The 26,635-nt window shown below is 40.3% G+C and overlaps 1 protein-coding gene across 5 annotated transcripts in view; it reads right to left on the bottom strand.

The window, feature by feature from the left end:
- Positions 1-7,352: 7,352 nt before the first annotated feature.
- The window catches only part of FAM13B (family with sequence similarity 13 member B), a 46,298-nt gene continuing 27,015 nt past the window's right edge, over positions 7,353-26,635 (bottom strand). For 3 of the 5 annotated variants that reach the window (XM_027736030.2, XM_027736009.2, XM_027736020.2), the window contains exons 10-25: positions 26,468-26,603; positions 26,203-26,226; positions 23,123-23,190; positions 22,329-22,383; positions 21,792-21,939; positions 19,214-19,279; positions 17,922-18,132; positions 16,288-16,417; positions 15,759-15,840; positions 15,274-15,503; positions 14,831-14,914; positions 13,945-14,040; positions 11,665-11,748; positions 11,396-11,568; positions 10,885-10,986; positions 7,353-9,754 (exon numbers count right to left, since the gene is read on the bottom strand). In XM_027736030.2, the coding sequence (XP_027591831.1) occupies positions 9,631-9,754; positions 10,885-10,986; positions 11,396-11,568; positions 11,665-11,748; positions 13,945-14,040; positions 14,831-14,914; positions 15,274-15,503; positions 15,759-15,840; positions 16,288-16,417; positions 17,922-18,132; positions 19,214-19,279; positions 21,792-21,939; positions 22,329-22,383; positions 23,123-23,190; positions 26,203-26,226; positions 26,468-26,603 (1,813 nt within the window). In that variant the 3' untranslated portion in view covers positions 7,353-9,630. The remainder of the gene's footprint in view (positions 9,755-10,884; positions 10,987-11,395; positions 11,569-11,664; positions 11,749-13,944; positions 14,041-14,830; positions 14,915-15,273; positions 15,504-15,758; positions 15,841-16,287; positions 16,418-17,921; positions 18,133-19,213; positions 19,280-21,791; positions 21,940-22,328; positions 22,384-23,122; positions 23,191-26,202; positions 26,227-26,467; positions 26,604-26,635) is intronic. The other 2 variants (XM_027736055.2, XM_027736035.2) reach the window with 2 other exon arrangements.

Consider the following 26,635-nt stretch of genomic DNA (forward strand, 5'->3'; position numbering starts at 1 on the left):
CCCCTCCTTTAATCAAGGAGTGGTTGTGACTTGTCTCACTGTTGAGATTCAACAAGCTGTTGATTTGAATCATCCAAGTGGTTTGGGTGCTGCTATTCACAGCCTCCTTGTTCAAAACAATACTAAACACCATGAAACCTGATTTTGCCAAACTCCAGCCAAACAAAACTGAAGATTTTTCAACTGTACTTGCTGTAAGAGGGTTGAACTAGCCTGAACTCCTCATAGAGGTGCACTGTGCTCGCCAGCAAACCCCTGAACTGACTATTAAAATCCCAGCAAAATCCTGCAGCTCTACCACCACACTTCTCCTCTGGGCTGCCCAAGTGATTAAACACTCCAAGACAACTCCCCTGATGCCCTTTTGCAGATTGGAGCTGATCAGGTGCAAACCAGTACCCAGTTTGTCCATGGGCTCCTTTAGAAGGTTGGAAGGTTCACATCCTTTTCCTGACAGACCTCTCTCTGTACACACAAGTCATAAATAACTGAGGTGACTTCAACCCTTTACCAGCAACGAGTGTGTCAGCTGCACCTTCACTCCTTACTCCACTTGTCACCCGCCCAAAAGCGTCACTTGGGTCGAGATGGCCCTGACTGCCCTTCCCAGCACAACTGAGTGACAGCTGAGATGGCAGAGCAAGGTTGGAAGCTGTTGTCATCCTCTAATTCCAGCCTGTGAGCAGCCCCTCTTTGCCCCTTCCCTCCAGTGAGGTTCAGCAGGGTGAGCACAGACATGAGTGACCTGAGCAAAGTCCCACCTCTGGGGTGATATCACAGCACCATGTGAACCCTCCCAGACAGCAACAGCCACAGTTACTAGGAGAGTTTGCTGTTGGGAGCAGCCCAGAATCACCAGCTGAAAAGAGGCAACAACACTTGCTCCATCTACCTGTATTTCCACACTTTTTTGGAAGACTCCCTGTGACTATCATTATTGAGTCTGACTTAGTCTAAGGAATGAATCTGAGCAAAGTAATAATACTTGAGCACAAAAATGGTTTTGAAAACATAACCAAGCCCTTAACGCCATGATCCTACAGTTAGTAGCAACCATGAGTGTGATTAGATGAGCTTTTCTCTTGTTCACATTGAGATAAACCATGGATTTGGTTTTGTGCCAACTTTATAGATGAGTGTTTGGCATGGGAAGTCGACAGCAGAGAGACAGGAAGAACTGGAAACAGCGAGCCCAGCTGAGCAGAAGCACATGTTAGTGTTCTTATCTCCTCTGACATCTCTGGAGAAATCAATTATAGGAGGCCTGAATTTAAATCACATGTTTATAAATTGGAATCGTGCTAAAACACTCTGGACTCAGAGCCAAAGGCCTGCTTCACACACTTCATTTAGCGCCGATACAACACCACAGAAGAACACGTGAACACGCCTCAGTAACAATGAACTGTGCAAACCAGAGATATTTCATTTAAGGCAGTGGAATAAGGTATTAAAGTAATAAACTGTCTGGCCCATGCTGGGTGAAATCCAGATTCACAAACAGTTGTTGTTTTGTGAATGTAAAAAGAAATGGGAATATCTTAAGGCTGCATATCTTGTGAGTGCTTCATGTAAAGAAAAGTGTTATTCCAAGGTCTGGCTTAAGTGGTCAGTTGCAAACACAGAAGAGCACAACAACTAACAAGGATTGTATAAAATAAAAGTTCAAGCTTACCTCAGTTCAGGTTCCATGAGCTGAGCTGCTTTGTTTTCCCATTTCTGATAGATGAAAATACACCTCAACCTCGTTATCCCCAAAGAACGGGGGATCCGTGGGCTGGTACAGCAGTGGAGGATGTATCTTCACCTCACCTAAATCAAGGCAGGAGAGTGGGGAGAAGTTGTTGTTTCTCAGGCAGAACAGCTGGCTCAGGAAAGGAACCCAAGCTGCATTAATCACACACATGTATTTGTATTTCATATCCATAAACCTCTTCTGGATAATCAGGGGAGCTCTTACCTTTACCACACGTGAAATCCAATTTACAAGGCATGGTGTTTCCATAAAGACACCAGGAAAGGCTGATCACCTCAGGCACGTGCAGCCACTTTTCTCAGGTAGCAGCTGGCAAGGCAGTAATTCATCAAAAATGCAGAAATTCAGTCAATGCAGGGAGCAGACTCAGATCCATCCTTTCCGTTTTCTTGGCAATAGTTGGTGTCTGGTCTGTGCACTGGTTGCTGATGGCTGTTGGAATAGATTTCATAGCCTTTTGCAAGGTCAAAGACTGGATTATTAGTCCTCATTATTACCAATATTAGAAAAATAAGGGCTGAGGTGATTTAAAGGGATGGTAACTAATACCAGCCCCCTATTTTTTCCCTGCCACTGAGGGTGCTCTCAGGTCCTCACAGACCTCCCACTCTGGTTCAGCACACAAACTCTTCTCTGGCCTTGCTGTCCACTGGCTCTGGCTCTGTGTCCTTCCTACTCATTACCCACCTTGTTGGTTGTAGCCCTAATCCTTGTAGGAAGGGAAGTGCTGCTGCACACCAGAGGTAACACAGTAACACTGGAATGTGTGTGGTATGTGACAGAGCACAAACCCAGAATTATCACAGCACAGTTACAAAAGATTGGCCAACAAATCTTGTATGTACACGTTATGGCAAAACACCTAAAAAGCTCAGGTTCTTCAAATCTAAGCAAGAATCTCTGAAGTCAATCTAGTCTTTTCTGTGTGAAATGACAGCCTGAAGAGAGGGCAGGGAGCTGCACTGGAATTTCACTGGCTTCTGCTTTCCTTCAGGATCCATCCTTGCCTCCAACATCTGCACTGGAAAAGTGTCCCTGCTAAAGAAGAGCTGCTGGCTGATGCCCAGGTCTATCCAGACTTCTATTTCCTTGCATCCTAGCAAATCCTTTACAACAACATGTTGTGAACATGCTGTCAACATCATCTTTCCTCAAATAAAAGCATTGGCTTGTGTTCCCTTCCTTTGTACTCAGGAATCACAGTGTTTCTCAAGCACAGCATAAATGCTCACTTTTACCTTTTCATGGGTGAGTTGCAAAGGTGAAGCTAAAAGGGAGAATCCTGTTTATAAGATTCCAGAAGAGTTTAAAATTACCTCCTCCTCATAAACACGGGTCACACAAATTCCAAGCTCATCTTAAAAAAAAAAAAAAATCTTGCCTGTGGGCAGCTGTTTCCATTGGAACAGCTGGGAAACCACCCTGGCCAAACAGCCTCCTCAAACTCAGCCTTATCCTAGACCCAGTATTAGGCAGGTATGACCTATACAGGCAGCCTGGCTGTAATAGTTGTAGCCAGGCACAATTTTGTAGCCAGAAGTTATGAAAATTTTTTAACAGCAGAGGAAGGCAGAATGTGTCTGAACTTGATTCAGAGTGGCTCCATGAAAGGACACCAAATTTAATGGCATTCTTACTTATAAATAGATCTGCTGATCTCTGGACAGAGAGTGAAAACTTCTCTAAAATTAGAGTCTACCTTTGTTCCTAACCAGGTGCTCTTGGGGCCAAACCAGTGGAGACAGTGCTAAAGAAAAGGTGGGTTTTATTCTTTCCTATGTTCTTAGAAACTGCTGACTGTATTTTAGAAGTTGCAGAATACAAAAGGAGTCACAGTTGTCCCCACTGTTACTTACAAAAGCTATTTCTCCACAGGATACTATTTTTAACACCATAGCAATAATAAAAGCTAGACTTATAAATAAAGAAAAATCACTAATTATGCCCCAAAAGTCAAATGGGAGCTTGCTCAGGCCCAGATCACACACTGAACAGCAGAGTGAGACCAGTGAGTTTTAGCAATGGTATAAAGTTGTGAGCTGGGCATTTGCCCAAATGTTAAACAGAAACAGATGTATGAAAAACAAACGAGTTTCACAGCAATCTATTGGGTCACAGGCTGCATCTGCAGCAAGAAGAAAGATTACTGCAGCTTCTCCTTGCTTTACAAAAAGTTTTTCAGCAGCCTCTGGTAGTTCTATAGCCAGGGTAAGTCTGTGCAAGTACTTCTACAACGTATTTTTTACAAAATTACTTCTACAAGAAGAAAGGGGAAAGCCCCCAGGCTGGCTGTAAACACCACTGCACAACAATGCCTGCCATCCCTCTTGGCTCTGAAAAGAAATGTGTATTTCTGTACCCTGACCTTTTCCAAGGGCCAAAAGGAAAATCCACATTTTAATCAGATGGAGAACACTTTTCTCCGCAGAGCTGCCCATCTCTTTTCCTGCAGGAGAGATTGTGCTCCTGGTGTCCCAGTCAGCTGTGCTGGCTTTGTCTGGGGTTTTTTATCCTTTTTTTCTTTTTTTAACCTCTCTGGTGTTCAATAGAGCCCTTTGGAGTTATCAAAGCTACAGGAAGGGAAAGAACTCAGTCACAGCTCAGAGCTACATCTCCACTGCAGAAATTCCAGCAGAAAGTGTGTGGGAGTCTGCTCTTGCAGATGATCTTCCCACTCCCAGGCAGCTGCAGCCGTAGGTGAAACCCTCACCAGTGACAACCTGAGAGGCAGAAGATCTACACAAAGTCAGTGATTTTAAGATATTTTAGGTGCTTTTATACCAGCTGACAACAGCTGCCCTCAGGGAGGGAAGAATTTAGTAGAGGGACTTGTAAGGAAAATTATTCAAGAGTGAGGTGGGACAATAATTTAAAATATTGTCACTCTTTCAGCACATCTTGTGGCTGCCCAGGGAGGGGGACAGAGACTGTAAGACCCTGTGCTTGTGAAGCATTTCAGGACTCAGACCCTTGGCAGCTGATGGATGAGCAGAGGAAGTTTGCAAATGCAAGTTTGAGGGCAGTGCCACCTCAAGGCTTCGTGGCTGTGTTTGTGTGTTCTGGGCTCTCCAGGCTCACAGGTCCATTGGGGAACAAACATCACTAAAACAAAGCTCAGGGAAATGCTGAAAAGCATTCACGAGGTGAAGGATGCTTCAGGCAGGAGGGCACAGCAAAATGTGTGAGCTCAGCTGGTAACAGAGACTGTTCACACAGGTTAAACAAAACCAAAGTCCTCCCTCCCTGGTTTTTTTTCTATTTCTGGATAAGAACAGCAGGACTGTTAATAAAGGTATAAAACACTGTTGGTTCTCTGTCTTTTCTCTGAACATTTCAGGTGCTGCTTTTACTCTCAGAACTGCCCAGCCCTGCAAATGCCTGGATGACATTTCTTCCTCTACCTTGTTTTGGGGCTGCTGTGAGACACAGCTGTGTGACCAGGACAGCAGATCCCAAGCACTGGCAGCATCCTGGGCGTGCTCCAAACCCTCCTCTCCTTAGCCAGTGATCCCTCCATCCACACACAGTCCCACACAGCCCTCACTTTCCCTGACTGCTTCCTTCGGTGGTGCATCAGCTGCCAAGGTTAACGCTTATTTCTCCACAATTCCCGTCCCAGACACCTGTTACCTTCAGAGAAAACAAGAATGAAATCATGCTTTCGGGAAAAATCCCAAATCTCTTTTCCTTGGACCAGGCAGTCCCAGGTGGAGGCACCAGAGGGCGCTTCGCTTCACCCTTGAGCCGGCCGGAATTCCCAGAACATCCCTTTCGTTCCTAAATCCATCCACACCCGTTGCCCGAGGGACAAGGTGCTATGAGAAGACCCGGGGTTCAGCACTGGGATGCAGCACTCCCTGCACCCACAGTCCCTGCCCCGGGGGAGTTCTGCTGCTGCACAGCTCGTTTGTGCATGACACACCATCCCCAGCCCCCAGGGCATCCTAAATCCTAGATAAGTCCTACAAGTTCTGTTTTAAAGCCCTGGTCCTGCAAAGCACTATCACACTACTACACAGTGTCTGGTCTCCTTGTGCCAAATGCCATTGTGGAGGAGCAGAGTCACAGAGAAGAGAGCAGACAGGCATTCCAGGGATCCAGGAGGATTTCTCCAGCCCAGCAGCACAGGGTACCCCTGTCAGGGTTCACTGATATTGTACTTTGGTCTCCTGGCCAAGCCGAGCCAAGCCACCCACTCTCTTCTCAAGGGACTGGTTTAAAATAAAACCCTTCTTCCCTTCACTTCCAAAGGGGTCTGGTTGCCATGCAGTACCCCAGGACACTTGTCCCAGAAAACAGGTCACCGATGACATGTTTATCTTGATTACTCAACAGCCTGAGAGCCCGGAAAGCAGGTGTGTGGCACCTCGGGCATGTCCAACCTTTCCTCCTCCTGGCAGCCCCTCTCCTACCAGGAGCCTCAAAATCTTTAGACAGTTACTCACCCAGAACTTCCCAAAAGAACTTTCAGACACCCCTTAACCTCTCCTGCCCTCCTTACAGCCTTGCCTGGCTTTTCCCTGCAAGCTCCATGCCCTGTGTTAACCAAGTGGCTCAGGCAAACCTGTTTGAAGAGGTCAAGCTTGGAATACTTTAGATTTGCACCATCTCAGAACTGGTTCTTCAGAAAAAAAAAGATTTGTCCCAGTATCACTGAGCTTTTTGCACCCTCAAAAACATGCTTCTCCCCCATTTTGACTAGTGGTGTTCAACATGGTTATTTTCCTCATTAAAACCTTCCTAGTTCAATGCACATAGATTTGCAGCAGTTCCCACCACACCACTATTGGAGGGAATTTTGTTTTCACATTAGCATGCTGATCACAGAAAATTTCTTTGAATAATAACAGAATTAAGGAAAAATGGGAGATTGTAGAACAGATCTGTAGAAACCTAGTTCATTCTTCAAGTCAAATGTTCTTAGAGTTTGTATTTTCCCCTCATTTTCAGAGAAAGGCCATGTGAACAGAGAGCAGGTTATTCTGTCCAAAGAACATGCCCAAGGCTGCTTCCACCTCCTCCCCCTCACTCACTCCCTCAACTTCCTGGTATTTCCTTATTCCCATTTACCTGCAGGGCCACACATCCACAGAGTCTTCACCTTCAGTTCTTCATCCCCTGACAGGCCTGAGGCTGAAGAAAGGTGGATTCTCACAGAATTCAACACAAGAGTCAGTTCGAAGGACCTTGAACACTTCTCATATACAAACTCACAACAATCTGCTGTGAAATAAAGCCTGGTTGAGAGGAAAAGCATCCTCTGGTGTGTTCAGCAGCGTGTGCAGTCAGTGTTTTCTGGCCACAAACAGCTATCACAGTAACTGCTGTGATACTGATTTCAAGGCTGGGAGATCATTATGGATACAGAGACACAATCAAACATGCTCAGCTGAAGGTGCATTAATTAGCCCAGTAATGGCTGATTCAGCTCTCAGCCCCATCTACTCCCAAACTGCAGCTGCTGGGGCAGGAAGGAGCGAGACTCCCGGTTTCTCCTGCATCATTCCCAGCAGGAGCTGAAGCCCACACGGCACCACGAGCCCAGCTGCCAGTTCAGATGGCAGTGGAGGAGAAAGCATGATGAGAAACAAAGATATATGACAATAAAGGTTAAGGTACTTTTATTATAAAAGTCTATACAATGAGCACCAGACATAGCAATGCAATTATATCTGGTTTAGTTATATATATTTCATATCTATATATCCATATAGATATATAGGTTTTGCTTTTACCAAAGTAAAACTGTTATATCACAAAATGCCTAGTTCTACCATTTATTTATTGCTCAACAAGGATGGCACAAAACACACTCAGCATTAACTGTTGCCATGCTTATCTACTATACTGAATAAACAGCCAAACACTGCATAACAAACACAAAGCAGCTGTTAATTCTGAATTGGAACCAGTCTGATCACTCACTCACTTATAAAAATATTGGAATCATATAGATTTAAGCATTATAAAGGAGGAATATATTATTTAAAACATTTAAATAGTGCATATTGACATTTTGCATGTGGTATATAAAACACAAACATTCATGTACAACACTATACAGTACACATTAGTTTCAATGTTTGGATACACCCGTGTCTGCAGACTGATAGAAAAGGAACTGAAGTGTACATTGCACAATGGAACTGAATAAAATTGGTAAATGGTCTCAAGACTAGTTTAACCTCATAATTCTCTAAGGTCCCAGATCACTTTGCAGGTTTAAAAAAAAAAAAAAAGAAAAAGAAAAAAGGCATACCACCAGTGCTCAATAGTTTTAGTGCTTTTTTTTTTCTGAATTCCAGAATTACATGCCTACAAGCAGAGTAAAACAAACCAAGGAGTATCCTACAGTACACAAATGAAATCTGAGCACTAAAAATCCTACTTGCAACCTATTTCATATGCTTCATGACAGAACAGCAAGTCTCTGAGGTTACATGCGAGCCATTTCTTACGTCGTGAGAAAGTTCGTTTTTGGTCTTTCATAAAGCGGAGTGAATTCATAGCTATGTTGATACCAGCCAGTCATAAAAACATGCAGTTGAGAGGAGGTGCATGCAAAACGTGGCCACAATCAAACTGATACACTGAAGAAAAAAAAAATAAAAATAAAATTTGAGAAAGCACCAGCTGAAAATGAACATTTTGATTTTGCCAGCTCGGAAACGGCCGTGTGTGGCTGCTGCAGAGCGTAAAGCCAGTAGCTAAATCATCATTCAGCACAGCAGATGTGATACTCAGAACATTATTTAGTTTCAACTCTGAAGCTAAATCATGCAAGGCCCATAAACTGTGTTGCTTACATCGTAAGGGTTAGATAAGTTATTTTTATTCTCCAACTGTAAAAGAAAACCGTGATAAACAGCAGTAATCTTTGCACTCCCGACCGACGCTCAGCCTGTGGTGCATGTTAACTACACTGATTTTAGCCCTTGACACCATACTTATTTCAGGTACAGTGGGATTTTAACTGTCCTAAGCCAGCTCCTTTCTGCTGGAGCTACACCAGTGTGAGTGCCATCAGATTTCCCATACACCAAAGTGTTCTTTGTGTTCCTCAAATCTTCTGAGAGCGGAGGTGCGTTATCCAATTCAGCCAAAACACTACGTCACCACTGGGTGATAAACAACAACCAGGAAAAAAAAAAAAAGAAAAGATCAAAGGAACACCAGTAACATAAGTCCTGTAGGCAGCATGTGATTGAACTTTTCAGTTTTCCAAGTTTTAAAAGCCACTAAGCAAAGGTCACTTTCTGGTTCGTCCACTGTCATCTTTACCAAGGAGGAAACGTGACCGCTAATGAGCAAAATCCATAGATGTTAATTATTACTGTGTATAGGTGCAATTTAGAATATCAAAACCTAAAGTTGTTCCACAGCAGTCCTTTGAAAGGAATTTCAGTCTGTTTAAGTGTTCCAGGAATACGAGCTGTACCTTTAATTTGCTGATTTTTTTTTCCTCCCCCCGTAATAAAAAAATAGGCAAGAGGAGTAGTTCAGTGTAGCATTATGATAATTAAGAATTTCTTCAATAATGCAAAAAGTTGGTAATAACAAAAGTCTCAAAGTTCTTGAATGCTAAAGTAAAAAAAAAAAAAAGCTATGGTTGTTTTGGAACAAGATGGATGCATCTGGAATACAAAACTTTGATGGAAACTGTGTTTGCTAAAGTTGGATAGAGCAGTCTCAGAAACCTTACTTGCTCTCTGGACAGGACCTGCTTACCTTTCAAACATGTCCTAGTGGCACCACAATAAAGTGCACAAACTGGATTCTTTCAACAGTGCATGACACATGAACACAAGCACCCAACAAGTACAGGGGTAGTATATGGAAACACCATGTTACTCAACAGGTTGGAGGAATAGCATTTAAATGGATTTTGAAGAATCTTGTTTGCTGATAAGGACTTCCAACAGCCTCAGTTTGGCTTTGATTTTCTTGTACTCCCTGTACTCGTCAAGCATTGGGACCCGATCTTCTTTCTGTACGTTCCTGGAAAAAGCAGCACATCAGAATTTCAACTAAACCCTCCATCCTGCAGCAAGGCAGACACAAAAGCATTTTTGTCATGAAATGAAAACACTTTTGGCAGCTTGTTTACCAATAATAGACACTAAAATATATTTTAGTTCATTGCCATCACCTAAAAAAGTGAATTGTAAAACCCAGCAGCATTTATTCAGCACGAGTGCTGCAGCATTGTGTGCTAATTGTTGTCTAAAGCTCTTTTGGGGTTTTTATTAACAGGACATGAAGGCTTTGATTTCAGATTCTGTGTACAGATTACAGAAAAATACAATTTAAGTCATTTTTATTGTATGTAGAATGACCCACAAATTGACAGCAGGGAATTATTCTTATTTAAGACTGGGGTATAATGAATTAATCTAATAATCTTATTAACCTCATTATTTGCCATTGAAGTCAAAAGGAGTTAAGTGCCAAATTCAGTAAGTGCACAGTGAAGCCACATTACTGGAATTTGTGTGACCAATGGTCCAAGAGTTTGTAGTTTAGGAGAAATACTGGAGAAAGGATAGTTAAGTGAGAACATCTGCCAGTCAAGTGACTGACCTCTTAGGAGTGTTGTTAGTTTTCTTCATGAGGTGAGACACCTCAAAAATTGGGCAGCAATTCAATCCAATTCATGACAACATATATTCAAATAAGAAGCCTAAAATAACTAAGCAATACAAAGAAGAATAAAAATTATATAACCCTTTTTGGTAAAGCAAATATCCACTGTCAGGACTGACCTACTGGAACAAGGGAAAAACAGACAAATTTACCTGCCCTATGTTAAAAAAAAGGATGAGGGTTTTTTTAATATAAAAATTTAAGTATTTTTAAGTATTTTTAAATGCTAATTATTTTTAAATGGAAAAATCTCACTTTTCCCATTTTAATTACTGTGCTTTACAGACTGCAACAGAGGAAGCAAAATCCAGGAGCAGGCTTCCTCCACTGTTAAAAATACACGAAGTTATCTCCTTCAGGAGATTATTCATAGCAAAGATCAAAACAGATCAGATTCCATTTGGCAACACCCATAGAGAAAAAAAAAAAATACTTGGCTGCATCATGAGGCTGCTGCCCAGCATCTGGTTTTGTGCTAAACAAACCTTCCATTCTGCTGATAAAACTCCTCTTCAAATTCTCGTAATGTCTTACGTAGCTTCTTTTTCTCAGCTCTGGCTTTCCACAGTTGCTCCAATAATTCAGGCCTAAAAATTGCAAGAGAAAGAAAAATACTGTTGGCCATACAATAGAATTTAAACTCCTCAAAAACAGTTGAGCTAGCTGCACTAATAATTCATGTGTCTGGCTCAGAAGGAACATGCTGTCTGTCTGATGGTGAAATATTGAGATCAAACTGCTATTAACCAGCAGTTAATAAAGGGCTAAAATTTTCTGCTGTCTACACAGCTCAAGGCTGAAGAAGGTTTAGAAGATACTAAACAATTCACTGAATACAAAAAGATCTTAAGACACGTCAGAGCAAAGAACACTCTTCCAATCCAAACATTTCCTGAGAAACACTGAACATGTCACTCCCTTCCACCCAGCATCACAGATTTGGTACCATGACTGTCAGTACAATAATTGCAGCTCCTAAAATTAAATCCTCCATACATGGAAGCAGCTCGGGTGCTGGACAGCCTCAGGTCCCGGGTCAGCTTCTCTTGACCATCTTCAACGTCAGACTCAGAGTTTTCAACTGGGCTTAGAACGGGCTGGGTTTGGGCAGCAGTTTTTAAGATATCATTCAGGTCTGAAGACAAACCATCACTTTCCTCCTCTTCTTCCTGAAGGTCAAAGCAGAAGTACAACATAAATATGACGTACTTCAGTTTCCTATTACAAGTGCTGGGAAGTATTTTTTAAAAGAGCACTGGACATACCTTAATTTCTTCAAAAAAATGGGCAGTTTCACCTTCAATAATGGGCTGTAACATCTGCCCCCGCCTCTTGGTTGATGGTGACCCCTGCAAAAATGGAAGTTTGTTTCATTACGTGCAATTAGACGTCAAAAGCTGTTTGAAGTCACAATTTTATTCAAATCACCCAATACCTAAAAGTATTTCCTCTTTTAGATGAATAAGACTGCAAACGTACTTACAAAGCACAAACAAAATAACCACACAACCCAAAAAGCTCAGATGCCCAAGGTATCCTTGACATAGAAGTAAATCTTGAAGCTTATTATCTATGCAAAAATACTCTTCTTTGGACTTAAAAAGCACTTGCTCTCTCCATGTTTTGTAGAAGATTCATAAAGCACAGTGACATCTCTGAATTTCATATTTACTCTTGTTCCTCCCAAATCACACCTCAGTTACTCAAGGCCAGAGCTGGTTTTCATCTCCTGCCAGGCATACACTGGGAATAATACTGCCAGGTTCTTTTTCCAGACCACTCTGAAGCCTGGCAGTTGGAAGTGTGATATTAGAGATATCTCTTGCCACCTCAGAGACAAAATCCTTTGAAGTCCAGCCTGAGCCAGGTGCCCCTGTGCTGTGCAGGTGTCCCTGTGAGCTGCCTGTTGCTCTGCTCATCTGTTATCCCTGGACAGCAGGAGCAATTCCAACAGATGGACTCTGAACAGGAGAAAGGTGGAACATAAAAGCCACACAGACAATGACCTGTCACAAGACTTTAGTTCATGAAAGGTAAAGAGTTTCCTGTTTCTCTGGATGTTTCCATACAGCCTTCAGTGCTGTGGAACCACAATACCATAGGAGATATCTCATGGAATCAACTGTCATATAAACCAAAAAAATCCATTCTTGAAATACCTGGCACTCAATACACCTACCTAGAACTACCACTGAACAACCCTTGGAAATGAGAGAGCTCCCCATATCTCTTACAGGTTTCAAAAGGCCTGTGAAAAATATTTTACAGATGTTGCCTACAGCACAGATTAGGAATCATGTTACCAAGGTCTCTTCTGGTGGGCTATCACCCACCCCTTTATTTCACAGCCAAAAAAAATAAAAGAACAACTATGATATAGTCATAGGGCTACCCAGAATGTAAAATGCATCTCAGCTCAAGAGTCAGATTTTTGAGGTGAGAGGTGGGATAAAGCTCAACCAGTCAAGGGCACCAGCAAAAACCTCTGACTCACCAGTTACTGAGAAATGCATTGGTGTTTAAGAGCAACCTGTGTTTATGGAGTTCAAAAAGCCCTTCAACTTAAATATGACTGTGATGCAAATCATGTTTTTCTTTAAAAGTAGCCACCAAAAAAAAAAAGAAGTATATGCAAGAAAGGCAAGGTCTTGACCTGATCCCTTTATCTCAATGTACTTGGTTTAAAGGGGAGAGCTAAGAACTGTCAGTGACAATGTAAACAGCAGATTAAGTTCCTGCTGAGTAAGCCCAGCTACTCAGAGAACTGTCTGTATGCAAAGAGATTGTCTCACATCAGCTATGCAGTTCCCTTCCTTCCAAAAGGGTCAATAGGCAACATCAAAACAGGTATTCTGCAAGTCTGGGTCAGGATGCAAGGTTTGCTCAGAGCTCACACACAACAAAGCCAGCTGGCTGTCACTCCCCAGCTGTTTTACAGGTACCATAAACAAGGTTACAACAATTTCCTTGCACAGTATGAAAACTTTTCTTCCTTATCTCTCACAAGACCACAGAGAGAGGAAAGAAAAGAAGAGAGAGCACTGCAATTCAGGAGGAAATGAAGTGAAAACACAATGAAAAAGCACAGATGTCGTACAGATGCTGCAGGCGCTGGTAACACGTCTCACTCTGGGGAAGCATGAAGGAATGAAATGGTTCTGATGGCCATCCTGTCACTCAAGCCTCTGCTGACAGAAACCTGCACTGCAACTGGTGTTACTATTCTGGGCAGGACTAAAAGTACAGTATGTGCTGTGCATCCATACCTAGCACAGAGACTTGGGAATGTCTCAGCCACAGCAAGTTAGCACAGCTCACTTAGTTCCACCGAGAACCATTTACTTCCCAGGAGCCACCAAGGTCACAGACAGCTTGGAACTGCCCTGTTCTCAGCAGTAAATCAAATGCCTCAAGTACAATGACAACATGGTCTTATATCTTCCACAAGAAAGATGTTTTAGGGAACACTGTTACTGGCTCTTCTAAATGCAGCCTAGCAGTTCAGGAGTGGGAAAATAAACAGAAATAGCATTTGTTTTACTCACAAGAATAGGAGTAATGCTTGCTCTAGTTAACATTTGTTTTACAAGTCTGTATCTGTCATAAAGTGGCTTCACAATATGTCTTTCTTCTCTAGTAACCTAAAGGCAGAGAAACCACAGAATTAATTATACCAGTCACTAAATAATAGACAAGCAAACACAAAGCAGTGTGCTTCTCCTGCCAGGCCACGTACATTCCAAATGGGAACATAAAAACTACCTCAAACTGTGTGTATGGAATGGGGTTTATGCAAATAAATGGGAAAAAGGGGCTGCTTTTTCATTCTCTCTTTTCTCACTTGCATTTTTCAGGAAAAAGGTTTAAACTCTTCCTAAAAGTTAGGGGAGCTTCAGAAGAAGCAAACCCTGTTTTTAAATATCCATGGAAAAGAGGCAAAAAAGGAACCAAGAATTGAGGGAAAAATGTGTGCCTGGCAATGATGATGGTTCTACAGAAATGACAAGGGAAAAAAGAAAAAGATGAAACTGTAGAAAGAGGGGTGGGAACTGCCTTTTCTGTTTTTTTGTGAAATCCAGAAAAACAATTCTGGCTTTTTCCCAGGAAATTCGATAATCTTGTTTATTTTTAAGATGTCTCTTTGCCTCACAGACATATAAGGCATCAAATAACACCAATCACTTTGCAAACTCCGATAACCTGATGATTTGTGAAGAAGGGGCCTATTAATACATACTTTTTTCTTTTTTTAGAAGTCAATGCAGTAAGTTCCTCAGATGCCAACATGGAGGCCAATAGATACCTTTGTGTTTTGGAGAAGGAAAAAGAAGAACCCCCACACCAGCATTAAATTCTGGTCTTAACTACTGCACAAGAGTTACTGTTGTCTACACATACAATAAGAGAGTTTGAAGTAAAACCAAGTATTACCGGCCGTCCATGTTGGCTTTCATAATACAAGAGGCTTTTCTGGAGAGATGTTTTCTCTTCTACCAAATGGTCCTTTGTCATTTTCTATCAAGAATAATTAACATTTAATCAAACACAAGTCACTTTAACTGCTTTTCTACATTACCAGCTATACAGATGCCTCAGCTAAACTTAGCTTAGTTAATACCACACATCCCACCTTCATCCACCTAAATATTGTCAGCACATACTTGTAAATATTTTGATAAAGAGTGAGCAAGGAAAATGTGGTTCATCTTGATAATTTCCCCACAGAGCCTGAGATACTAGGGCCTGGCAAAGGGCTGCTAGAGAGAGGCATCATTTTGCTGATAAAATGTTATCTGAAGTGTCTGACAGGGCTCTATTTCCCTCTCTTATTCTCTTGGAAAGAACCTATCCCATAACCACAACCTCCTGCTTACTTTTATATCTTCTGGCAAACATCTCTCCACTCGTTTTTCCTTTAATCTTTTCAAGATGAGTTCCAGTGTAGCCTCCTTGGTGGGCTTCTTCTCCTTCTGCACAACCCGCATCTCATCTTCATTTTCTTCATCCTCTTGGTCAAGAGAGGAACCAAAGCTTTTTGGAAGAGTGTTACTTCGTGGACGTGGTTGAGGTATGAATTCTCCTTCTGAGCTCCTCTGTTTTGCATCTGGAAAGGAGAAAAATTGCTCAATTCAAAGGTTTAAAAGAAGTAACACTCTCGGTTCGTTTAACTGCAAATACAGGAGCACAGCAATTTGCCAAGGCAAAGTTTGTCTCCTAATGAACTAAAGCCACAAGAATCATTTGATTTTTTGAATAGTTCAGAATGTAGAAATGAAACATTTTTTAGAGTCCTGTGGAATTTTACTGAATGACTTAGCTGTTTCAGTTGTAAAAAACCAGAAACTGTAGCATCTCTTACCTTTTATTTGCTTTCTCAATTTGGTAAGTTCAGTCATCCACTTTAAAACTTTTGGATTGGCTGCAATATCACTATAGGAGGGCTGAAAAAATACAAATAAACTACATTTTAGAACAAATACACGAAATCTTGTTTATAAATACTTCTTTCAAGATTTGGTAATATTTGACAGTGAATGTGACCAGATGCCACTCAGTATCAGGTCAGATCTCAGTGCCAACATAAGGGAAAACACTTGTGAAACTAAAACTGAAGCAATATCAGAAGTTGAACCACAGAGTGGTAAGACACTTCTGCTTTTCCACATCTGAAATCTCCTTAGTCTCAGTGCATAAATGTCACTCTGGCTCTGGCATTATGGCACATTTTCAAGTATTGCTGTAGCTCAGTTCACTTTTGCAGACAGCAGTGTGTAACAAAATTCTTCTCACTTGTGAGCCCCCAGTTATTCACTGATGGACTACAAGAATCACTTAGCCCTGTCATGCAGTCCTTTACACCCTGAGTGAAAACAGAACTGGTAACCTACCTTGCTGTTTTTCTCTTTTTCAAACTGTTCCTCAAATTGCTTTATTTTTTTCTGTAATTTCTTGACAAGCTGATAAGGTGTCTTGTCTTCCCTTTTGTCATCTTTTGAGCTAAAGGATGCTCTTCGTGTTCTGTATTAAAAACATTTTAAAAAATGTCATTTAAATAATTAAACGAGTGCAAACAACTTCTATATTTAAGTAACAGGTGACTAATTTCATTTTTTTCCTCTAGTTCACACTCCATTCTTTTCAAGTTTTCAGAGCCATTTACTCAAAGTTCTTTGAGCTGCTGCCTTCAAGATGTGATGTGTTATTTTTTCCTCTCTAATTTCAGTAACAGAAAAACAGCATTTGAAATTCAAGTGTAGTAAACTAATGTACCATTAATTGCCACCTTTCTGGTGGCTGGGCTGTTTACCTAAGTGAGAGATACTCAGCAGTTCTTTAAGACTTCTTGGACACAGAATAAAGCCTAGGATAGAAGCTACCACTGAACAATTCTTGGTAATTAAACAGCTTTACTTGACTGTCTCAGGCAAGTTATTAGATACTTACCTAAAAAACATCCACATCCTCTGTTGGTCTTACTGATAACTTTCTTAAATCTTACTAATAGATTTGTAGAGCATATGGTTCTGGTTTTATATCATATTTTGCACTTGTTCAGCTCCTTGACATTTGCTGCTTTTGCAAAGCCTTTTTATTTCAAGACTGAGACGAGAATTTTCTAGTACACTTATTACACAAGGTGCCTGAAAGATGCCTCAACACAGCCAGTGACATCTAGTTCAAGACATTAGCAATACTAATCTAATAATCTACTAGTGTAGATCCTTATCACCTTCAGAATGAGGAGAACAGCTGTTACACCAGCACTTTCCTGCAGGTCACTCTCTACATCATTTTAACAGTGCTTGTCCATTCTCTTCTGTGGCTCACTGGAGAAAACTTGGGCAAGTATTTTTGGCATCAATAAATCTGTCAGACAGACAACTGGACACTCTAAACTTGGTCTTTCCTGTTCCAGATTTTCCCACTTTCATGAGATTATTTCTTCCCTAATGAGCATGGGAAGTGTTCTCAAATTCCCTTTCCCAGTAATAGCAGCAGACAGTGCAGGTCACAGGTTAGTTACAGTTTTGGAGGGTCATCCTCCCCAGTGTCACACAAATAACTTGCAGCTTGTTTAGTGACAACTCTGCTTTCATAAACGAAAAGGAAAAAAACCCAGAGCTTACATAAAATCATAGACCAGTAAAGCCTGGAAAACAAAGGCTATAAATACTACCTTCAGCCCAGGAAGTGCCATCACAGCTGGTTGTCAGAAGCCCTGACCAAATGCCAGGGAAAAGCCTGCAAACCTGCCCTATTTTTATACTCTTTCCCTCAGCATCTGTCAGTGGCCACTTGGAGAGATATGATACCACCCCAGATGAACCTCTGGCCTGACTCACTCTGGCAGTTCCTGGGCAGGCAGAACAGTCAAATGGCCACATAATGCTCAGCTTGACCTTGGTCTGCAATTAATTCACGTCATGAAAAACCCACGAGGTTCTTAAACTGCTGGGGTTTTTTTATCCTGCCAGTAACATCTCCTGCCCCCAAACCCACTAGGCTGCATTAAAATACACACCTAACAAAAGAAAGTGCTTTGGATGAAGAATCTAACGTTTCTGGATCGTGCAAGAAACGCTGGCTTTGCCCAAAATCCAAACTCCGATGTGACAGTATGGGATGACAGTCCTCTTCCAAGGGATGATTAGTCATCCTTCCAGCCTGTGGGGAAAGCTGAGCTTCTCCAGATTCACTGTCTTCCTGCCAAGATTTGAAAGCAGGAAATGGATCTAGAAGATAAAAAAAGGACACAAAATGGTACTTTTCTGTTAACAGAATTATAAACAAGAGTCAAAAGGAAACAAAAAATGAGTACCCAATGCTTAGTCTTGTATGCTATAGAGGATGTGGTGTCAATACACAAAGTGAATAAAAACATTGAAATACGTCAGAAAGCTACAAATTCTGTCATATAACTGAAAGAAAAAGGTACTGAAATGAAGTATGCACACTAGGATCCCTTTTTCAAAGTGTATCTTGGGAGTATGCATTTCTGAGCAGTTCAACAGTGTAAAAGAGCCTAATTTATGTATCAGAAATCCAAAATTAGGAGAATGTATTTATTGTCCATTGCAACATTTTGCTGTGGAAATTGGTTTTCATACCATATGCATGTACTGGGAAAGATTGTCCTCTTGGTTCTGAAGAAGGTAACCCTGACAGTACCTCTTTAGGTACAATGCCCATCTGCTTAAGTCTTTTAAAAAGAGTGTTGTTGGGGTTTTAAGATTAAATCTATCTTGACACCACTGAGAAAAAGAGATTTCTTAATTTGTGGAAGGTGATTTTTTAGGAAGGAGATTCCAAAACAATCAATCCTTTCAAATCCCTATGAAAAGTTCATCCCTAACATCCCTTACAATTCTCTGACATAGTTTTCTTACTGTCTAACAAAAAGCTGACATGGTCTTCCAAGCACTAGAATTTAAAATCCCACCCTCCCTTTCTCCTTTCAAAGTGCTGTCTATATTTTTCCAGTTCAAATCAGAAATTTGAAAACTGGGTTCAGAGTGTGCAGAACAACAATAAAACCCACAAATTAATCTTTAAAAAAAAAAATAACCCTTGTACCTGCTTTCCATCGTGTATTTACTAAGTATGATTGGGATTTTTTTGTCTCATTTTTCAGCCATGATCTTGGCCTGTTTGCACAGCACAAGATACAAGAAGGGGACCTTTTTGAATCGACAAAAAAAACTGCAGATCAGAATATTCCCAAGATATAAGGGACAGCAGGTGAAGGGTTAGTTAGAAAGCAAACCATAAACTATCAAAAGGCAGATAACTGAACGTATGGCGAACCATACTTACCCTCCCCTTCTCTCTGCAGATGCATTGTTTTGAAATCAATGAGGGGGAAAGTGATAGGGCATGGCGCTAATAAATGAAAAAGAATGGCAAAAATACTAAAGTGAACACACAGCACAGTCAGAACAAACTATACATAACATGTAAAGCAGGAAGATACAGTACCAGGGAAAAACATCCCGTCTTTCGGGCCAGGCCCTGAGCACTCTCAGCTTCCAAGGAATTCCCGTGGCAGGTAAGGATGCTCAGTCCTTGGCCAATTGGAATTTTTTACTGAAAAGGTTTATAAAGAACTGATACAGGAATAGTAAACACTTTTGGTAGTTTATTAAGAGTTTCAAGCATCCTCACGTGAACAAAGGACAAGATCTAAATAAGTTTTTGACCAGAGTTTGCAAATAATAAAGATGGTGGTGATTTTCAAAAAGCAGGGCAAATGCAGAAAAAAGTACTTAGAAATATAAATTAACCACTCTGCATTTTTGCCTTAAACCAGCAAGCATTTGGTGTTCATTTTCATGTTCAGTTTTCTATTAGATGGGTTTTAATAACCCAAATCTTGTAACAAAATTTGGACTACTACAGATTTCCCAACAAAGTCACTCTACTTCAGTGGAATGCCACAAGGACTTGCAGTGCCTTGGAAGGCTGAGATCCTAATAACCATCCTAAAAAGAACCCAAGAATAGCCAAAGTTAAAATATCTTACAATGAAGTAACACCTTGCAAAAGATCATGATTTAATACCAAGAAACTTATAATATAAATGTATATAATATGCTACTTTCTTTTCAAAGGAGGGGTCATAAAGTAAAACCAAAGCAATTTTTATGAACAGATTTAAGGAAATAATGAAAATGGAAGCCACAAACCTTCTGAGAATATGTATTAAATCAGATTAGCACAAATAGTGGATGCAAAAAAATGTAATGTGCAAGTAAAGCAACTAATGTAAATAAAACACCGAGAACATAAACAGGGTTTTGATGATTTTTTTTTTTTTTTAACTTTAGACAGTTATTAACTTGGGCAAGAAGAATGAAAATCTGGACTCAGTGTCTTGGGATGCCTGCAAATCGACCTCTCTGTGCATGACATTCCCTGAATGTGCAGTTTGCTGGGGCTCAAAACCACCAAGCAGCAAATACTGTACAAATCTAATGAAGTTGCAAACCTCATCATTTGTAAAGTGGTTATAAGGGCAGTATGGATTCATGAAGGCAATTAATTTGGAAAACAGTCAACACCAGTGACAAATTATCAATAAAGTTACCACCACTTGAGCTTCAGGACAAAGCTGTGTGTGCTGACACACAGCTCTGAGCTGCACTGTCAGAGGACACACATCCAGCTTCACTTTACTAATTCTAATATTTTTAAACACTGCCACCAGAAGTTCAGTGCATTCTTTGTTAGGAGTGTCTTACCAACACTTGACTGTGATAATTAAAGAGCAGCTTGGCACTGGAACAGCCTGTTGGAAGTCAAAACCTTGTCCCTGCATAGTCCACCTGCACTGCATTAATCAAATTGCATTTGCAAGTTTTTCAGACCAGAAGCAAGTGGACTGTGGCCACTGCACTGCCAGTGACAGCTCAGAGTATTTTAGCACATTATATCTCTTGTATTTTTCAAGGTGCCATGACTTCAAATATCAACACCAGGCAGAGGAAATGGGATATAAGGTACACATAAAAAGAAGTATTTTGAAAAGAAGATATTGATGAGAGTGTTTTGCTCTGGTTACAAAGGGCTTATGGTCTGTTTAAGTAAAGCAACAGTCTAACCAGCTATTACCAGACATTTGAGCAACAAAATTCAGTAAAGTCACAAGCTCAGGGGTTTGCTAAGCCTGGAAGGCCATGAAGAATAAGGTCAAAAACATAAGGAACCCTGTCTGAGAGAAAACTATGTTTCAAATATGTTGTTTTTCCTAAAATCCAAATAGTGGAGGGAGAAGAGGCACTGAAATAATATTCATCTGCAACTTTAGCCCTTATTTAAAAATTTAGAGCTGTTTCAAGTTGTCCAATGACATGAAAACCAACATCTGACATCCCTGATGTTTTAAACAGATATTTCAGAAAAACTGAAATATAAATTGGCAGTTTGGTGATTTTAAGTCAAATTCAGCTAGCATTAGAACTTCAGTAGTTTGCATTAAAAAAAAAAAAGACAAACAAAACACAGTGTGAATTTAACTACATGACATAATTAAAGTGTTTGTAAAGATTTGGATGAGACACTCAGGGTCATGGAACCACTAGACACTTTAAAAACAATAAAAAGCAAAACCAAACCAAACCACCTAGAATGAAACTTGGGTTTTTTTGCTTTCTTTCTTCAGTTGTTCCTTTGACTGTTCTTTCTTTATACATTTTTAAGGTCCTTAATTAAGCTGCAGATAGTTGTGAATTGAGATGGTACCTGTGTCAGCCGCGGCCCATCGTACCCCGTGGAGAGGAACACGTTGTTCAGATGGGACAAAAGAAAAGGCAAGTTGTCTGCTGCTTCTACTTTGTAAAATGTTCTCTTTATCACTCCTAGCTGACTATATAGTGAGCTAAAGGGTGGAAATTACCTTCCCATTTGTCACCATCGGATACGTTCTTGAGATCCAGACGCGGCACTTGGACACCCGGAGCTTCCTCGGAACCGCTGGCGCTGCCACCCCCCAGCACCTCGGGGTCAGTGTTTGCATTTAGATCACACGTCTTGCTACTTGAATCCTGCATTTAAGCAACAGAACAATTTGATTACTACTTAGCAACTGGAAATCCAGTGCCTATATCAGTTCCAGCGCTTCTGGAACTTTTTTTCCCCAGAAAGTTATCTTTCCGAACTCGAGGAATTATAAATACACACGTGCCAACAGGAGGCAATTATTTACATTACAAAACATTCCTTACATGAGATGCATAAGTATAAGTTTGTTCTGCTGCCCCAAGTTTCTGTGAAGGGAGATGATGAGATCTCTAACAGAGGTTTTGCAAGCCCTGGAGCAGGCCAACCAACAGAGGATGTTAAAAGCTAAATTTACTGGTTTTCTTCACATTTGTATTTCATAAAAGTTTATAAGACACTGTGTATCTGTATATAAATGAAATCATCATCTTACCAGAGTTATCTCTGAAGATATTCTATCATTGCCATCAAGCAATATACTATTTTCCCTAAAAAGAAGACACAGACCAAATTATTTTAAATACAAGTTCTTAATGGACAACAAATACCATAAAATCCTCTTAAATTTTATTCTCACAAACCCCAGTCCATTTTAGCAGATAGACAATGTATTTACTTAAAGCAATAATTAAAATTCTGAGGAATAAAAGTTACATTACTTCTTTTTTCCCCCCCCTCTGTGATCTTCACAGGGAATATCAAACTGAAGCATTTAAACAATTGGGCTTGAACCAAGTTGGAAATAGAAACAGCTCAGAGTTTTATTCTTGAACTGGAGGTTAATATTTTAAGACTCCATTCAACTCAAACTGAAATTTCAATCAGTGCTGAACTCAAACTACAAATTAACAAAGCTTTCTGGCTAGTCACTGTTACCAGCACTAATTCTTCAATCATTAAGAGCAATAAAATGTGCCAAAAAATTTTAAAGAAAATAACTTTTTCTTCTTCTGCTTCTCTTGCCCAGAACATAGGATTGTTCAAAGAAAAAGCCATATCATATAGGCTTATAGTTATTTTCTCTTTTGAGCACATAAAGTTCCATGCCTTTTATATCATATAAAAAGGTAACTCAATCTTATCCTGTTTTCATACGTGAAATGTGGTATGTTTAGTTCACCTCCCCCATATTATGCTGTGTTGTGACAAATGACAGTTGATACACTCTACATTTCAAAACTGAAGTTGCAAATCCTGCCATGTCAGTGGGTACAGAAAAACACAAACCTTTCACTATTATTTTCTCCATCAACATCTGCATCTTCATCACATGGTTGCAATAATACGTCTGCAGTCTGTTGACAAAAAGTATGTTTAGAAGATTTAGGAATGGCATTCTCAGCTGAAAACATTTTCATAATCATCCCTGACCACAAAATACCCTCAAGAACTAAAAGCTTCTAATGTGAGGGGGTGGAAATCATACTTTTTAACCGTATAGTATTTTTAAAGCTAAAGTAAGGCCAGTGATCAAGTGTTTCAATCACCAGAAGTCAGACAATGGCTTTCCATCTTAAGATAAACCATTTTTTATTATTTCTTCAATAAAAGTTCTACTTCAAATTGTCAACCACAGCATGAAGTCCGGGGTGACTAAAATCATGGCAGTTGCTACATCCTAGTCCTGAAAACAGCTGGGTTGGATGTTGCCTTGTGCTCAGCATATATGAAATGAAACAACTCTGACAGACTTTCCAAAAGGAGCTACTAATCCCTGTTACTAAATAAAGCAGCAACAGAGCTGGAAGGGGATGAAGAAATGCTGGCAGTTCTATGACACCATCTCACAAAACAAGTTCAGATGAATTCATGTCACCATTTTGTTTGCTAAAAGTTGGCATGGGATGTCTGACTGCTTTAAGTATTTCTCTCAAAGCCCAGTACTTGATTTCTTCAAAAAGAGTCGTATTTGGGGGAATATAAGAAATCTGAAATATAAAATAAGTCATTTGGGTTTAGACTTTACAAAGTGCTCACAAAAAGTGTCTGCATATTAAAAGCAAGTTACCAGGAGAGTTCCAATACACCAACAGTTGCCACTTTGACACTGCTGACAGCAATATTCACCCTGACCAGAAAAAACTCCAGTACTCTGTTTACATTATTTCAGTCCTCCAGTCAAATTCCAATTTGGGGAAACAATTTCTAAGTACAGTGTATTTGTCATACTCCAGCAGATAATTTCCAGCCTGGAGATGAACTGGGCAAGTCTTGCTCAGTCACACTCATTGTAGCTGTGGAAACAGCTGCTTGTGTTTCCATTCCAGGACCAGAGGAGAGCTCACACACAGAGGTTTCTTTTCCTACAACCTTATGTGCTCTTCTCAAATTCCCTCCACACAGGAGAATCACTGTATTTTCCTTTAACCTCTCCCCAGAAGATACAACTTTTCAGTAATGTTTGAAATGGTGTATTAACAAGAAGGGAGAAACAAACACTGAAAAAACCAAAACTTCACCCCAGAATGTCATCTTATCACTGATTTCCATGGACAAAAGTCTATTAAACAGCCAAAAAAGCCAAGAATGACACCAGATAAGACAACAAAAGTGCTTCTATCATGCTCTCCCAAGCATCATGTTCCCCATTATATTCAAACCCATCTTTTGTGCATTTTGTGCTATAGGATAACAATCTAGTAATTTTTTAGAACAAGTTTTGGAACTAATACATCGGGAAAAAAACAGGACAGCAAATATATTCTGTGAAATTCTAAACCAACATGCCAGTTCGTGGGAACAACTGAAAAATTTGGCTTGACAGGTGATTCAAGATCATTTTTGATCCCTGAAAGCAAACAAAGGCCAGGAGAAGAACACATCACAATAGTGAAAATCACTCCAGCAAAGAGGTTTTTTGCATAAAAACAACTCACAGTTGCACTACTACAGCGCCCATTCCTATCTTTTCAAGTTCACAGACCCATTAAATGCTTCTAGTTCATTTAAGTCTACTAACAATAGGTTTGCTTATCTAGTTATCTTTCAGGAAACCCTCAGGAAGATTTATGGACTCCCAGGTAAAAAGCAGAAAACCATTCTAGAAAGTTCTCTACACATGTAAACCAAACCTCTCTACCCACAGAATTCATTATTTAGATTTGTAACAACAAAAGTGTTACCAAATAAATAAGGAACTAAAGATTTGATTTTTTTTTTCATTAGAAGGGTTTATTTCACAGCTGCTAAGGGCTACCTGGTGCAATAGTTAAAAACCTCTATTTTCTTGCATATTACTGTTATCCTTGATTTCATTTTTGTCAGCACATATTTTACAGCATTGCTCGATCACACAAAGATACCCAGAATGAGACTGATCTCTGCTCACTAATAAAAAATGCTGGTGCAGTTCAGGCCATTATCATAAATCCAGGTCACACATACTCCAAACCTTCACATTTGATTATATGTGAAGAGCTAACAATTTGCAGCTCAAAGCAAAGCTGAGGCAAGTTTGTTGTATAGGGCAAACAATTATTTCAATATTTACAGCTGCTCCAATACTGGGCTTCCAGAGTGTACACAATACTTGCTTCTTTCAGTGACACGAAACTATTCAATTCAAGCATAATATCTGAAAGCAAAGCCAAAATTAAGTCTATGACACCTAATTATCTTGTGGTTTGTTGTTTACAATTTCAGCTGCTTTGAAAACTTCAACAGCCACTTCAAGTATCATTAACATTGTACTTTCTGAGCAAAATGGTTTTTAAAAAATACAGCTAAGTATTTTATTTTTACAAGCATGTTAGCACTACATGCCAGTATGTGCTCATGCAGCATACTAGACAAGACTTTTCTGCTTTGGAATATAAATGGTCCATCCACAGTTTTCAAAATGACAATATTAAGTATTGAAGCTCTTCAAGAGGACACCAGTCTAATTCTCCTTCCCTGAACACCTCAAGTGTAAGAATTTTAAGAGTACACAACAGTGTGGAGGGACTCAAGCCATCAGCACAGCAGAAGCAAACAGCCAAGCAAAGAGGCCCAAGGAGAAGTAGCAGAACCCCTTTCAACTAGAGAAGAGATGAAGATGTGCTGAAAAGAACAGGACATCCCTGCCCACCACAGAAGAAACTGGAACTAGAGAGAAGAGTCTGTAATTAGCTGTTTACAAACCCACACCTTCCTTGCACGAGCACAGTCAAGAGGCTGCAGAGTCTCAAGGTGAGTCCTACCCTTTCCTGATCCAGTACAAGGTGACTAACTGTGGGCTGTGCTGCAATCACTGCTCTACATCTTCTGCTCCCCAGGGAGCCTTTACTAACAGCTGCTGTTCTAACCAGTGCTATACACTGACTTACCTCAGCAGAAGGAAGGGCTGGTACCTGTGAAAGACCAAGAGAAAACCATTAGTCAGGGTCCAAACAAGTCACACCAAAACACACAAAACTTTCTTTCTCTGTGCACATGGTACAGCAGAGGAGATAACTGACTGCACAGAGCAACAGCAGCAGGTAATGATACATAGAAAACCTGATGATCTCAAAATTAGGAAAATCTAGATCTCTAAAGCACTAAAAAGTCACATCAACTCATGGTTTGATATACAGGAGACTGTTCTCTCACCTGAATGCTTTCTTCTTCCCCAGTTACAGTATCATGTTTCATAGCTTCACTGCCTAAATCAGTGCAAACCAATACTTCAGAGCAGTCTCCTGTGTTCTCACTGCTACCAGTGTCATTATCTTCAATAACATCATTCCTAAAGATAAGAACAGAAAGACTTTAGGGACC

Source organism: Pipra filicauda, unplaced genomic scaffold (assembly GCF_003945595.2).
Source record: "Pipra filicauda isolate LSUMZ 115617 unplaced genomic scaffold, ASM394559v2 scaffold267_size1258537_pilon, whole genome shotgun sequence".
NCBI classification, from domain to species: domain Eukaryota; kingdom Metazoa; phylum Chordata; class Aves; order Passeriformes; family Pipridae; genus Pipra; species Pipra filicauda.